The 13,532-nt window shown below is 45.1% G+C and overlaps 1 protein-coding gene across 1 annotated transcript in view; it reads left to right on the top strand.

Moving 5' to 3' along the window:
* Window positions 1-1,294: 1,294 nt before the first annotated feature.
* SLC3A1 (solute carrier family 3 member 1) overlaps window positions 1,295-13,532 on the top strand; it is a 37,144-nt gene continuing 24,906 nt past the window's right edge. Inside the window, exons 1-4 of the mRNA XM_043603295.1 lie at window positions 1,295-1,797; window positions 6,312-6,491; window positions 6,646-6,800; window positions 12,393-12,518. Of these exons, the coding sequence (XP_043459230.1) occupies window positions 1,380-1,797; window positions 6,312-6,491; window positions 6,646-6,800; window positions 12,393-12,518 (879 nt within the window). The 5' untranslated portion in view covers window positions 1,295-1,379. The remainder of the gene's footprint in view (window positions 1,798-6,311; window positions 6,492-6,645; window positions 6,801-12,392; window positions 12,519-13,532) is intronic.

Here is a 13,532-nt window from a genome sequence, read left to right on the forward strand (position 1 = left end):
CCCCGTTCATGCTCTATCTCTCTCTGTCTCAAAAATAAATCAACGTTAGGGGCGCCTGGGTGGCTCAGTCGGTTAAGCAGCCGACTTCGGCTCAGGTCATGATCTCGCGGTCTGTGAGTTCGAGCCCCACGTCGGGCTCTGTGCTGACAGCTCAGAGCCTGGAGCCTGTTTCAGATTCTGTGTCTCCCTCTTGCTGACCCTCCCCTGTTCATGCTCTGTCTCTCTCTGTCTCAAAAATAAATAAAAACGTTAAAAAAAATTAAAAAAAATAAATAAATAAATAAACGTTAAAAAAAAAAAAAAGAAAGAAAACAAGACTGGAGGCACCTGAGGTCCAACTGAGTGTACAACAAGCTTATTTACAGGGTTGGCCTGGACTGAGATAAAATAAAGTTAGCCTCAGTTACAAAAGTGTTGTTGCTCCCTGTCTCCAGACACTCTTCCTCTTGGATTTGGAGGAAGAAAAGAGACCTTTAAAACAAAACATACAGAAAAGCCTGTTTCCGCTTGCAAAATTCAGTATTTCTTTTTCTCCTAACTAGCTAAAAAGGACCATTTTTTAAACTTTTTTTTTTTTTTTTTTTTTTTTTACTGTGGTAAAATATACATAGCATAAAATTTGCCACTTTATTTAAGTATACAATTCGGTGGCATTAAGTACTTTTACACTATTGTGCAACCATCTCCACTCTCGATCTCCAGAACTTTTTCCTCCTCCCAAATGGAAGTTCTGTACTCCATAAACAGTGAGTCCCCATGACTCCCTTCTTCCCACCCCCTGGTAACCACCCTTTTACTCTCTTGTCTCTATAAATTCATCTAGGTGCCCCAGACGGGTGGAATCACACAATATCTGTTCTTTTGTGGCTTATTTCACTTAGTATGAGGTCTTCAAGGTTCATCCATGTCGTAGCGTGTGACAGGATTTCCTTTTTATGGCTGAATATTACTCCATTGTTTGCATATATCACATTTTGTTTGTCCATTCATCCTTTGATGGACACTTGGCTTGTTTCCACCTTTTGACTATTGTGAATAACGCTGCCGTGAACACTGGTGTACCCAGTCAAGTAACATTTAAATTGTGGTGGAACCCTGCTTCTTCCTTCCCTTTCCCCTCCTCCGTGCCCCTGTTCCCGTCCAGGTCTGAATCCCTCAGCATTGGGACAGTAGCCACAACAGCCGCAAGGGTTGATGTAGAGAGAATTTTTTTTAAAACCCCTTTTACCTTTACCCTTCCTTCCTTGGCTGGACTTTGTCCGCCCAGGTTTATTTATAAACCACGAAAGCTCATTAACAGGACCAAGCACTTCAGCAAGCCACCTTTTCACCTTTCTTATTGCAGGAAGGCCCTCTGAAGGGATAAGGCTGTGTGGGACATGGATGAGAATAAAGGCAAGACAGATTCCATCAGGATGAGTATGCAGGGATGCCGGACAAACAACGGGTTTGTCCAGAACGAAGACATCCTGGAGAAGGACCCGGACCCAGGCAGCCGGCTGGACGGCGCCGTGGCCGTCCTTGGCCCTGTGGAGCCCGACCTGAAGGACATCAGGCCCTATGCGGGCATGCCCAAGGAGGTGCTGTTCCAGTTCTCCGGCCAGGCCCGCTACCGGCTGCCCCGGGAGGTGCTTTTCTGGCTCACCGTGGCTTCGGTGTTCGTGCTCATCGGGGCTACCATAGCCATCATCGCCGTCTCTCCAAAGTGTCTCGACTGGTGGCAGGCGGGGCCCATGTACCAGATCTACCCGAGATCTTTCAAGGACAGTGACATGGATGGGAACGGAGACCTAAAAGGTGGGTTCGGGAGTGGGGATTAGGGCGGGGCCGGGATGCAGCTGGTTTATGGCTCTCAATCCTCAAAACCGAACTGTGCCTGGCTTGGGCGCTAAGCACACTCCGCTGTGACTGGTCACACCGAGCTTCTCCTTGTTTATGATATTCGAAAAGCCATTCAGCACAACCCGGCAGTTCTCGGAACGATGAAAGGCTCCTCGCTGCATGCCTTTGAGCCCCCCGTGAGTTGTTTCATTTATTGCCCACTAAGTATATATGCTTAGTTCATCGATTCTGACTTCTTATGTGGGACTCATTTCCTCCTCAAATGCTTCCTGCTTCTGTGCACCTTCTAGTTGGTTATCTCAGAGTGACAGCTTAGAACTGCTTTCCCAGTGTGTGTAGGGGCTAGTTTGGTAATCTAGCCGAGTTTCTTATTTGTGAATAAAGCATACATTATGTTTTTAGAAAAAAATTAAGTGATATCTTTAAAAGGTATAGGCTGAGTCTTTAAAGTTTAAATCCTGAGAAATGAAGGGAAGGAAAACAGGTATTAGCAGAGTGTTGGGCGTTACTTGAATTGAGGATTGTTTAAAATAATATCCCTATTAGTAAAAATAAAATGAAACACAAGGTAAACATTATTATTTTTTTTATTAAAAAACTTTTCTCATGTTTATTTTTGAGAGAGAGAGAAAGAGCGTGCGCAAGAGGGGAAGGGGCAGAGAGAGGGAGACACAGAATCCGAAGCAGGCCCCACGCTCTGAGCTGTCAGCACAGAGCCCGACGCGGGGCTTGAACTCATGGACCGCGAGATCATGACCTGAGCCAAAGTCAGACGCTCAACCGACTGAGCCACCCAGGCGCCCCCCCAAAACTATTTTTTTTAAGTTCCGCCAATAATTTCTGAGTCAAGTGTAGAGCATCTTTATACTTTGTTGCTTAAATCAGGACACTTTTAAAAGTAAAATTTTGCCAGACAGCACATGTAAACTGGAGCTGTCCTGGACAACTTGGTTGATACGGTCGCTCTAGTTCAGGTAATGATAAGAAACAAACAAGGTAATTTTTGATCAGACTTAGTTTGAAAAAAAAAATAAAAGAAAATGATCTAATAGAGTATGGGAAGTGGGGATGAGCTTAATCTGATGTTAAATGTTTATTTATTTTGAGAGAGAGAGAGAGAGAGCACACGCACACAGCAGGGGAGGGCCAGGGAGAGATGGAGAGAGAGAAGCCCAAGCAGGCTCCACCCTCAGCACAGAAACAGACTTGGACGCTCAGTCTCACAACTGGAAGATCATGACCTGAGCCGAAATCAAGAGTCCATTGCTTAATTGACTGAGCCACCCAGGTGCCCCAGAGTTTAATCTAACTTTAAAATCTAACTTTCAAATAGGATCTTGAAATCTCTAACTTACCTTAATAATTAATGAAAGGTATGTGATGGGGCACCTGGCTGGCTCAACCTGTTAAGCGTCCAGCTCTCGGTTTCTGTTCAGGCCGTGATCTCAGGGTTTCGTGGGTTTGAGCCCCACATGGGCCTCTGCACTGGCAGCATGGAGCCTGTTTGGGATTCTCTGTCTCCCTCTCTCTCTCTCTCTCTCTCTGTCTCTCTGCCCCTCCCCTACTTGCACTGTCTCTTTCTCTCTCAAAAAAAAAAATAAACTTTAAAATTTTTTTGAAGATTACTTTAAAATAATTAATAAAAGGCTTTTCTTTTTCATGCTTGGTATCTTTTTTTGTACCTTCCTGTGTCCTCACTAATTGAAATATTGGGATGCCTGGGTGGCTCAGTTGGTTAAGTGTCTGACTCTTGATCTCGGCTCAGGTCATGATCCCAGTGCTGTAGATTTGAGCCCTGCGTCGGGCTCCATGCTGACTGTGTAGAGCCTGCTGGGGATTCTCTCTCCCCCTCTCTCCACCCCTCCCCTGCTTGAACTCTCTCTCAAAATAAATTAATAAACTTTAAAAAAAATAAATGGGGGCACCTGGGTGGCTCAGTCGGTTAAGTGTCTGACTTCGGCTCAGGTCATGATCTCATAGCTCGTGAGTTCGAGCCCTGTGTTGGGCTCTGTGCTGACAGCTCAGAGCCCGGAGCCTGCTTCGGATTCTGTGTCTCCCTCTCTCTCTCTCTGTCCCTCTCCCACTTGTGCTCTGTCTCTCTCTCAACAATAAATACATGTTAAAAAAATTTTTTTTAAGTATTAAAAAATTAATAAAAAATTAATTGAAATATTATCTGTCCTTCAAGGTGCAGTTGAAACTCTTTCTGCATTAATATATATTTTTTTTCATTAGAGAGTGAGAGAACAAGCAGGGGAGAGGGGCAGAGGAAGAGAGGATTCTGTCACTTCCACTCAGCATGGAGCCCAATGCAGGGCTCGATCCCAAGACCCTGGGATCGTGAGTTGAGCTGAAATCAAGAGTCAGATGCTCAACCTACTGAGCCACCCAGGTGCCCCTATATTAATCTTTATTTAAGCTTTCAGTCAGAGCATCTACTCCCCTCCCCAGAGCTCATGGGACTTTGGACTGTTTACAGTCCCCTCTGATACCGCCTTGTAACCTATCCTGGTGACTTCCCTTCCACCACCCCTCATCCCTGCGTGGCCTTAGCACCTGCTCCCTTTATGTAGTAAATGCTTAGCAAAAGTGATGTTTTGACAAAATAGAGCTAAAATCCCTAAACCCAAATAAACTCCCCACTTCCTGGCCCTCCCCTTGTAATCTCCTTCTAGATACATCCCAAATTCCCATACACAGGGCCATGTCTCATCAGCTCCTATGTTTGCCTTTTCTAGTAACTTTGCCTTGAGGGACTAGTTATTTGCTTTAATCAATAGGTATTTGTCCTTGAGGTTGAGGGGATTTGCTTGTTACTATCTGAAGGAACCACTGCAGGTTTCAGTTTGTTTTTGGTGATTGCCTTCTGTCCCCTGGAGTGGGGGCCTGGGATCCCTTGTTTACTTTGCATCTGCCCAGCCCCTTTGTTTTTACCATCCTGTTCCTCTCCTTATTCTTAAGATGTCTTGTATTGTTCTGATTGAAATCAAAATCCTTTTGTTGGTGGTGAATAGTCTGTGAGGTCTCACAGACACCCATATGGAGGAACTGAGGTACAAAGGGGACAAAAACAAGCATCCTATAGTCGGGGAAGAGCCCTAATGCCAGGAGTCAGGAGACTTTGTGCTTTGGTCTCAGTGACCTCCAGCCTGCTGTGGGACCTGTGACAGGCTCTGATTGTAGGAAGCCATATAGGGGTCCCACCCAAAGTTACTGGAGATTGAAGTTACTACACTCAAGTCTGATCTGCAATTAGGACTCTGAACTGGGACCGCACACACACAAATACACACTATCTGCTAATTATCCCACAAGGTTCCAAGTACACGGAGTTTCATTCCTGTGTCTCTTCTCAGCCAAATCTAGAATTCTCTTCTGTATAATTGATTGGCTTCAGCATTGTCCAAAGGGTATAGAACGTGAACCACGTAGATAATTGTGAATTCTTTAAGGAGCCACATTAAAACAAGTACAAAAGAAACAGATGAGAAATTCATTTTAATAATAATTTAATTTTAGGGGCACCTGGCTGGCTCAGGCAATAGAGCATGTGACTCTTGATCTTGGAGTTATAAGTTCAAGCCCCATGTTGGGCGTAGAGGTTACTTAAAAATAAAATCTTAAAAAAAATTTAATTTTAATTTAGAATCCATTTTAATAATATTCATTTAAAGTATTTTGTTTAAGCCAACCTATCAACATATCATCAACATAAAATATTACTGAGATATTTTACATTATTACGTTCTTACACAAATTTTTTTTTAATGTTTATTTATTTTTGTTAGAGAGAGAGAGAGACAGAGCATGAGTGGGGGAGGGCAGGGAGAGAGGGAGACACAGAATCCGGAGCAGGCTCCAGGCTCTGAACTGTCAGCTCAGAGCCCAACGCAGGGCTCGAACCCACGAACTGTGAGATCATGACCTGAGCTATAGTTGGACAGTCAACTGACTGAGCCACCAAGGGGCCCCTACATTATCATATTCTTAAGAATCCAGTGTGTGTTTTGCATTTACAGCACATCTCAATAGACGAGTCACATCGCAAGTGCTCAATGGCCACATGTACAAATGGCTGTCATACTGGACAGTGTAGCTTAGACCGTGTGTTACTCTTCTTTGTCCCTTGGCACTTAGTCCAGCCCCTGGCTTAGATTAGGTGTTCAAAAACCATGTGTAGGATAAATTAGCAATACTGTAGCCTTGATTTTAAATATAATCTATGAACAAGGCACAGACAGATGTTAACGTTTTCCATTTATGTTAAAGGTCAAAGGTTATTGCTAAAAGACCATTTGATGCTACTGGTAGAACTAGACTTTTCTATTTGAATTTCATCAAATTCAACAGAATTCTGAGTATTTCTGTTTCAATATACATATTTCAATTTTAGCCCTATTGGTTTTGTTTTTAATCCTTCGATCAAAAAGTCAAACTTTATTTCTCATGGCCCTGACTTTTTTCTTCAGGCATTCAAGAGAAACTGGACTACATCACAACTTTAAATATAAAAACTATTTGGATTACTTCATTTTATAAGTCATCCCTTAAAGATTTCCGACATGGTGTTGAAGATTTCCGAGAAATCGATCCTATTTTTGGAACAATGAAAGATTTTGAGAATCTGGTTGCAGCCATACATGATAAAGGTAAACTGAGTGGTAGGTGGGGGGTGGGGTGGGGTGGGGGTGGGGTTGAGAAAAGCATTCTCCAATAGCTTACTTAAAGCATTTTTTTCCTTAACAGACTTGTATTTGTCTAATATAATCTCTTCCTAACATTTGAAATATTTTCACTCATTAGGTTTAAAATTAATAATTGATTTCATACCAAACCACACCAGTGATAAACATGCTTGGTTTCAACTGAGTCGGACCCAGACAGGGAAATATACTGATTATTACATCTGGCATGACTGTACCCATGAGAATGGCATAACCGTACCACCCAACAACTGGGTAAGTACCGACTTGTCTGATTTACAGAGAGAAAATGGGCAGATCTTCGGTGATTAAACTGGTTATCTATAAAGTCCTTTTAAGGAAAAAAGTGAATGGGTATAGTTTTGGGGGAGGGGAAAATTTCCCAAATAAATAGAAATAACCTACCCAAGGCTTGTAATCATTTGGATTTGGATTTTTTATTCCATTGTGGAACTGATGTGTTTTAGCACATTAAAGCCTGTACTTTCTGTTATTAGCTCCTTCCTCCCTTACTTCCCATGTCGTCAGACTTGGACTCCGTGTCCTATTAGGTCAGTAACCGTCTTGCTGACTCCTCCGTCCTTCTGACTCCAGACTCCAGACTCCTATGTCTTTCTGACTGTGTGACTCCCCTGTCCAGTGAAACCCCAGCCATAAATGAGTCTGACCGTCCACTTTCTGTGTCTGTGCCTTCAGAGACATCACACATCCATTGTCCTCACCTGAACTGAGGCATCCAGTCTTGGAATTTTACCATCCAGGCCCTCTCTCTTCCTCAAACACCCTTCTTGCCATCTCTGCCTCTTATCATGCTCAGCGGCAAGCTCTGCTTCGAAGGGTGAGCCGAAGTCATCAAACCTGCCTGCTCCTATACCCACCCTCTTCCTACTCACCTTTTTTTACGGCAGAGACCGGGTCCGTCTTGTCTGGGGTTACCAGACTTATGAGTAAAAATCCAGGAAGCCCAGTGAAATCTGAATTTGCATAGTTTCTGAGTATAAGATATTTCATGGGACATACTTACACTAAAACTGATGCACTGTGTATCTGAAATTCAGATTTAATCGTATGTTTTGTATTTTATCTGGCAACTCTGCCCCTGTCCTGGGCTGGTCCCCCCACCTGCTCTGGTTCATGTCTGTCCTGCTTTCTGCAGAACTGTTTACCCTGGATCCTCTGGATCTCTACCCTCCAGTCCCTCCTCCTCGCTTCCTGACCTTCTCCAGAAACACTTAAAGAGGCTGACTCCTGGGCATCAACTTTTAGATGAACCAAGGGCACTCAATATCAACACGTATCAATGCTGACTGTGTGATCTTCTCCCCGCCAACCTCTTGTACCCCAGGTTTCGTGACTAGTACTAGTATGCAGCCTGGTGAGCGGGTTATCAGCAATCCTGGCAGTTTTAGCTCCTAAATTTTTCTTTTCCTCAATCCCACACACTCGTTAAAATGATTACGATATTAACAAGCATTTACTAAATGCATACTATGTGCTGGGCTCTGTGCTAAGTGTGTTATATTCATTCCTTCATTTAATCTGCCCGGCAAGCCTATGGGTTTTAATTCCTGTGTCGCAGATGAGCAATGTTAAACACCTTGCCCTCCGTCACACAGCCAGTAAATGAAAGGGCTAATGATGGCACCGTCCCACCATACAGTCTACTTCTAAAAATCGCTGCCCATACTTCCAACCATATCATCTCTTGCCTGCAGGCCTGTAACAGCCTCCAGTTTCTCCATCCTTCCATCTGTTCTCCACTATAGCCAACATTGTTGGCTTTTTGGGTTGGTTTGTTTTTGGTTTTTTAGTAGTTGATACATGGATACCTGGGTGGTCAGTTGGTTAAGTGTCCGACTCTTGATTTCGTCTCAGGTCATGATCATACAGTTTGTGAGTGAGTTCTGCATCGGGCTCCGTGCTGACAGCACAGAAGCTGCTGGGGATTCTGTCTCTATCCCTCTCTGCCCCTCCCCCACAGGCACTTCTCTCTCCCTCTCTCTTTCTCAAAATAAATAAACTTAAAAAATAGTTGATACATACCAAAATATATGTAATATATGATAGATGTATAAAACATCTTGTGGCATAACCATACAATGGAATACTACTCAGCCATAAAAGGAATGAACTATTGATAACAGGCAACACCATGGATGAATCTCAAAAGAACTATACCGGTGAAAGAAGCCAGACAGAAGGGTACATATTATTCCACTTAACATGAAATTCTAGAAAATGGAAACTCATCTGTAGTGACAGGAAGCCGATTAGTTGTTTAGGGATGGGAAGGAGATGGGGAGGAGTGGAAGATGGGGTCAGGGGGTCCCAAAGGCTGGATATATTCACTATTTTGATCATGGTGAGAAGTTCACAAACATATACACATGTTGAAACCGATCAGATCGTACACACAATATGTGCAGTTTATTGTGTTCATTTATACGTGAATAAAACTGTTAGAAAATATAGGTAATATGTATCTAAGTAATAATATAGTGAACATCAATGAGCCCATCCCCAAATTAAGAATTGAACATTACCAACACTGCTGAAAATGCCTGCAGGTTCCTCCCTGTCCCTCCCCACGCCTCCTCTTAGGGGTGACCACTGCCTCACATTTGGAGGTTTTCCAAGTCCTTGCTTTGTGTTTTTCCTGTGCTGCATATGCTACATATTTTTAAAAGATTTATTATTTAGTTTCTCTTGTTTTGGACTCTATGATAAATGTCCTGGTGCATGTAAATCTCCTGTAACTAGCTTTTTCACTGTTTTTAATGTTCATCTGTGTAGAGTCCGGTAGCTGTGGTTTATACATTTTCTTTCTTTTTTTTTTTTAACGTTTATTTCTGAGAGAGAGAGAGAGAGAGAGAGAGAGAGAGAGTGCATGAGTGGGGGAGGGGCAGAGAGAGAGGGAAGAGACAGAGGATCGGAAGCAGGCTCTGTACTGTCAGTGCAAAGCCTCATGCAAGACTTGAACTCACGAACTGTGGTCCTGAGCCAAAGACTGATTGAGCCAACCAGGTGCCCCTATACTTTTTCACCGTTATGTAATATTCCACTGTATAAATATTCCATGATTTACTTATCCACTCTTCCACTGATGGGCAATTGGACTGTTTCCAGGGGTTTATTTTATTTTATTTTATTTTATTTTATTTTTTTACTATTATTAACGATGCCATGGTAACATTCTCATTAGTCTCTTTGTCCCAGGGTGCATGTGCAAGAGCTTCTGAAAGGCAAATGGCTAGGAGTGAAATTTCTGGGTGCACGAGACTGCATGCTGACCTCTGCAAGATAATACCAAACTGATTGTCAAAGTGGTTGTACCAGTTTATATCCCCTCCAGCAGTATAAAACATACATATTCTCCTTAACTTACTGGTACTGCCGGACTCAATAATTTTTACCAAGTGAACCTAAATTGGTATCACCTTGAGGTCTTCGTTTTCCATTTATCTAGTTGCGAATGAAGATTTATCTAGTTACTAATGATGTTGAACATTTATTCGTACATTTCATTCACTTGAGCTTCCATTTTGGTGAAACACCTGTTTATGGTTTCTTTCCTCAGTTTTCTTTTGGGTTGTCTGTGTCTTTGAAATTGGTGGGGTTCTTTTTGTATTCTGGATACCCATCTTTTCTTGGTCGCATAGACTGTAAGTATCCTGGTTTGTGTCAGGGCCGGCGATGAGGGTGTGTTTCCTTGAAAGGCGGCGGCTGCCACTTAGCTCCACCCACTTGTTTTAGTGGCAATTTGGACCCACCATGACTGGGTCTTCCAGTTAAAAAGAAAAAGATTTGTGCAAAATCCCCCAGTTTGTAAATGTTGTCCAGATGTTTTCCTTTGCATGAAATGAACAAAAGCCCAAGCTAGAGCCCTGAGGAACCGCCCCATTGAAGGAACCAAGCTGACTTAAAAGCAGCAGCGAGAGAGGCAGGAAAGTCCGCCAGGAGAGTCACGCTTTGGAGTCACATTTGTGAGCATTCCTAGAAAGAGGAAATCAGTGCCAGGTGCTTGAGTCTGCTAGATTTCTTTTACTCCTGAGGGCTAGAGGGTTTTGATTTTTATTATTTTATTTTATTATTGTTATTTTTTTAAGAAGAGTTTTAAGTGGATGATTCTACTAATTTTCCGAGGATACAGTTTAAATATCCACTCTGTGGATTCAAACTCCAAGACCAATGGAATGTATCTTTCTCCCCAGTTGACCACCATTTGCATTTTTTTCACAAACAGGAGGAGTCCAGAGCCTGGATAGAAGGTTCAAGAAAATATGTTAGAAATGTCTGTTCTTTAGGTTCTTTCTGGGACTCGACAGCTCCACTCCCATCGCCTGCCCCCTCCCCCCCCCGCCGACCTCCCAGGCCCATGCATCACTGCCACCCACCTGCACCCTCACCACCAGCTGCTGTGGGCCCAAGTGGGGAGCAGTTTCCTTTGGTCTTGGTTTCCAGTGACCCCTCACCCCAGGCGCATACTTGCCCTTCCAGACAAAGCTGACTTCCCACCTTGCTGCATCCTGCCCCTGCTGCGTCCCCACACTCAGCAGTGGGACACTGCTGACTGGGCTCTTGGTTTGGGCATCCCTTCTGCTTCCCCACTCTTCCCTCTAAGGGCTTCCCACTAAGGGGCCCGGGAGGGCTCCCTTGGCCTTAAAAGGGGCTCAAGTCCCATCTCATTCTGATCTGCCCCACTCCATAGCCCTGGCAGCAGCAGATACGGCCAATGGGGAGGGGCGTTCAGCTCCAAGATGCCCCCAGCCGACCTGTGCCTCAGTAGGTGTGGCTCACACCTACTCTTCTTCCTTCCCACCTTGCCTAGTCCTTGCTCAAGGTCAGATGGTCCCATTTGGGGCACAAGAGGGAAGGCAGGAGGGGTCTGAGCCCCCTACCCTCTGTAAATGGGCTCCAGCCCACCTCACTGCCACCCTGGAATCTATTGCAGTGAGGGAAATGCAGTCCACCCATTATCCAGGAGGCCCAGGTTCCCTGTGGGAGCCACCTCAGGTGGGCCGCAGCCACTGCCCGACCCCATCCACTTCCACCCTAGGCCTTGGTTTCCCCATGCCTCACACAGGGCACTAATAACAAGGAACTAGCCTTGCTCCCTCCCACCCTTCCGCTCCTCCCTACCCCCCAAGGTTCTGGTTCCATCTTTCCTCTGTTCACAAACTGCCTCTGGACAGTGTGTTGTTTTTGTTCAATGTTTCCATTCTTAGACACATATCATCGCTGCCATGACCACCACATGTTCGTCCTCATTGCTTCCTGCTGTTCTGCCCGCATCCCCCTCCTCCAAGATGCTCTTAGGGGAAGGGGCCTGGGGCAGAGCAGGCTGGGTTACCGACCACCCCAGTCCCAGGGAAAGTGGGATGCTGTGGCAGAGCGAGGCGGGGGGACCTGTATTAACCATGGAGGGTGTAGGGGCCACCTCCTCCCCATTCTGCCAGGGAAGAGGTAGCCATTATTTGTCCCAGCCTGGTCCTCCCTCCCCCAATCTGGTTTCCGATTCGTAGTTGTTGAATAAAAAAAATATCCTCTTCCGGAGAAAAAAAATGTCCGCTCCTTAAATTGGCCTCATTCTACATTTGAGAGCATTGGTTTGCTATTGCGGTTGTTAGGAACAGCTTCTACTAGACAAATATACCCCAACTACATCTGTGCGGCATCCGTGGGTGACATTTTAAGGAATGAATTTATCCAGTGCTCTCCCTAGAAGGAAAATTCCGAGGATTCGCGCACTCCGCCTGCACCGGGCCAGGGATGGCAATGATCGTTTCTTTGCGGGCAATGCCATTACGTGGATGCTAAGAAGGCGATATGCTATTTTCTGTTTGCTAGCTAAGCGTGTACGGAAACTCCAGTTGGCACTTTGACGAAGTACGAAACCAATGTTACTTTCACCAGTTTTTGAGAGAACAACCTGATTTAAATTTCCACAATCCTGATGTTCAAGAGGAAATAAAAGTGAGTACAGATACCCCCGCAGACTTCTCCATTGCATGGGTGTAGAAGTGGGTACCCGATACACTTTGTGTTGAACAGTAATTGTTGACTTCGGCTCAGGTCATGATCTCGCGGTCTGTGAGTTCGAGCCCCGCGTCGGGCTCTGGGCTGACGGCTCAGAGCCTGGAGCCTGTTTCCGATTCTGTGTCTCCCTCTCTCTCTGCCCCTCCCCTGCTCATGCTCTGTCTCTCTCTGTCTCAAAAATAAATAAACGTTAAAAAAAATAAAAAAAAAAAAACAACAACCAAGTAATACAATTAAACTCTGGGATTATGGAGTCTGAGGCAAATATTAGACCCTCAGACATGCTGGTCGTTCCTTCCTCACACAACGGACGGGGGAGGGAGGCAGAAATACCTTGGTAACTTAGCCCTGAGGTACCCCTCTGCCTATGATGATGAGAGGATGCAGTGAGGTGTGACAGAGTGTGGGCTCTAGATCTGAGCCTGCATCTGGACCCAGCGCCACTGCTGCTACCGTGGGCTTCTGGTGAGATATTTTGCTTTCCGTGTCTCTGACCCCTCATCTGTGAAACACGGTCGAAGGCAGATTTGTCTCACGGGCTGTCTGGAACATTGTGGGACATGACCCATGCACGGCCTTCTGTATCCAGGTCGTGTTCTAAGCACTGGAAATGCAGCCGCGAATAAAACCTGCTCTCAAGGCATTGTCTGCAAACCGAGGGGAGGGCACACAGTGACCAACTAAACGTGTAACGTGTCGGGTGGCCCCTGAGGGTAAGGGACATCAGAGTGCCAGGCACAAGTTGGTTTGGGGCCATCCCTCCGTGGAGGTCCTGTTTGGACAAAGACCTGAAGTCTGAAAGGGAGCCCCGTGGATGTTTGGGGGAAGAAGGTTCCAGGCGGGAGGAAGAGCCAGTGCAGAGACCTCGAGGTGAGAGCGTGCTTCGTGTGTTTCAGGAATGACGTGGAGGCTGGTGGATCCAGTGACCGGAGGGAGCAAATGGAAATGCAG

Source organism: Prionailurus bengalensis, chromosome A3 (assembly GCF_016509475.1).
Source record: "Prionailurus bengalensis isolate Pbe53 chromosome A3, Fcat_Pben_1.1_paternal_pri, whole genome shotgun sequence".
NCBI lineage: Eukaryota > Metazoa > Chordata > Mammalia > Carnivora > Felidae > Prionailurus > Prionailurus bengalensis.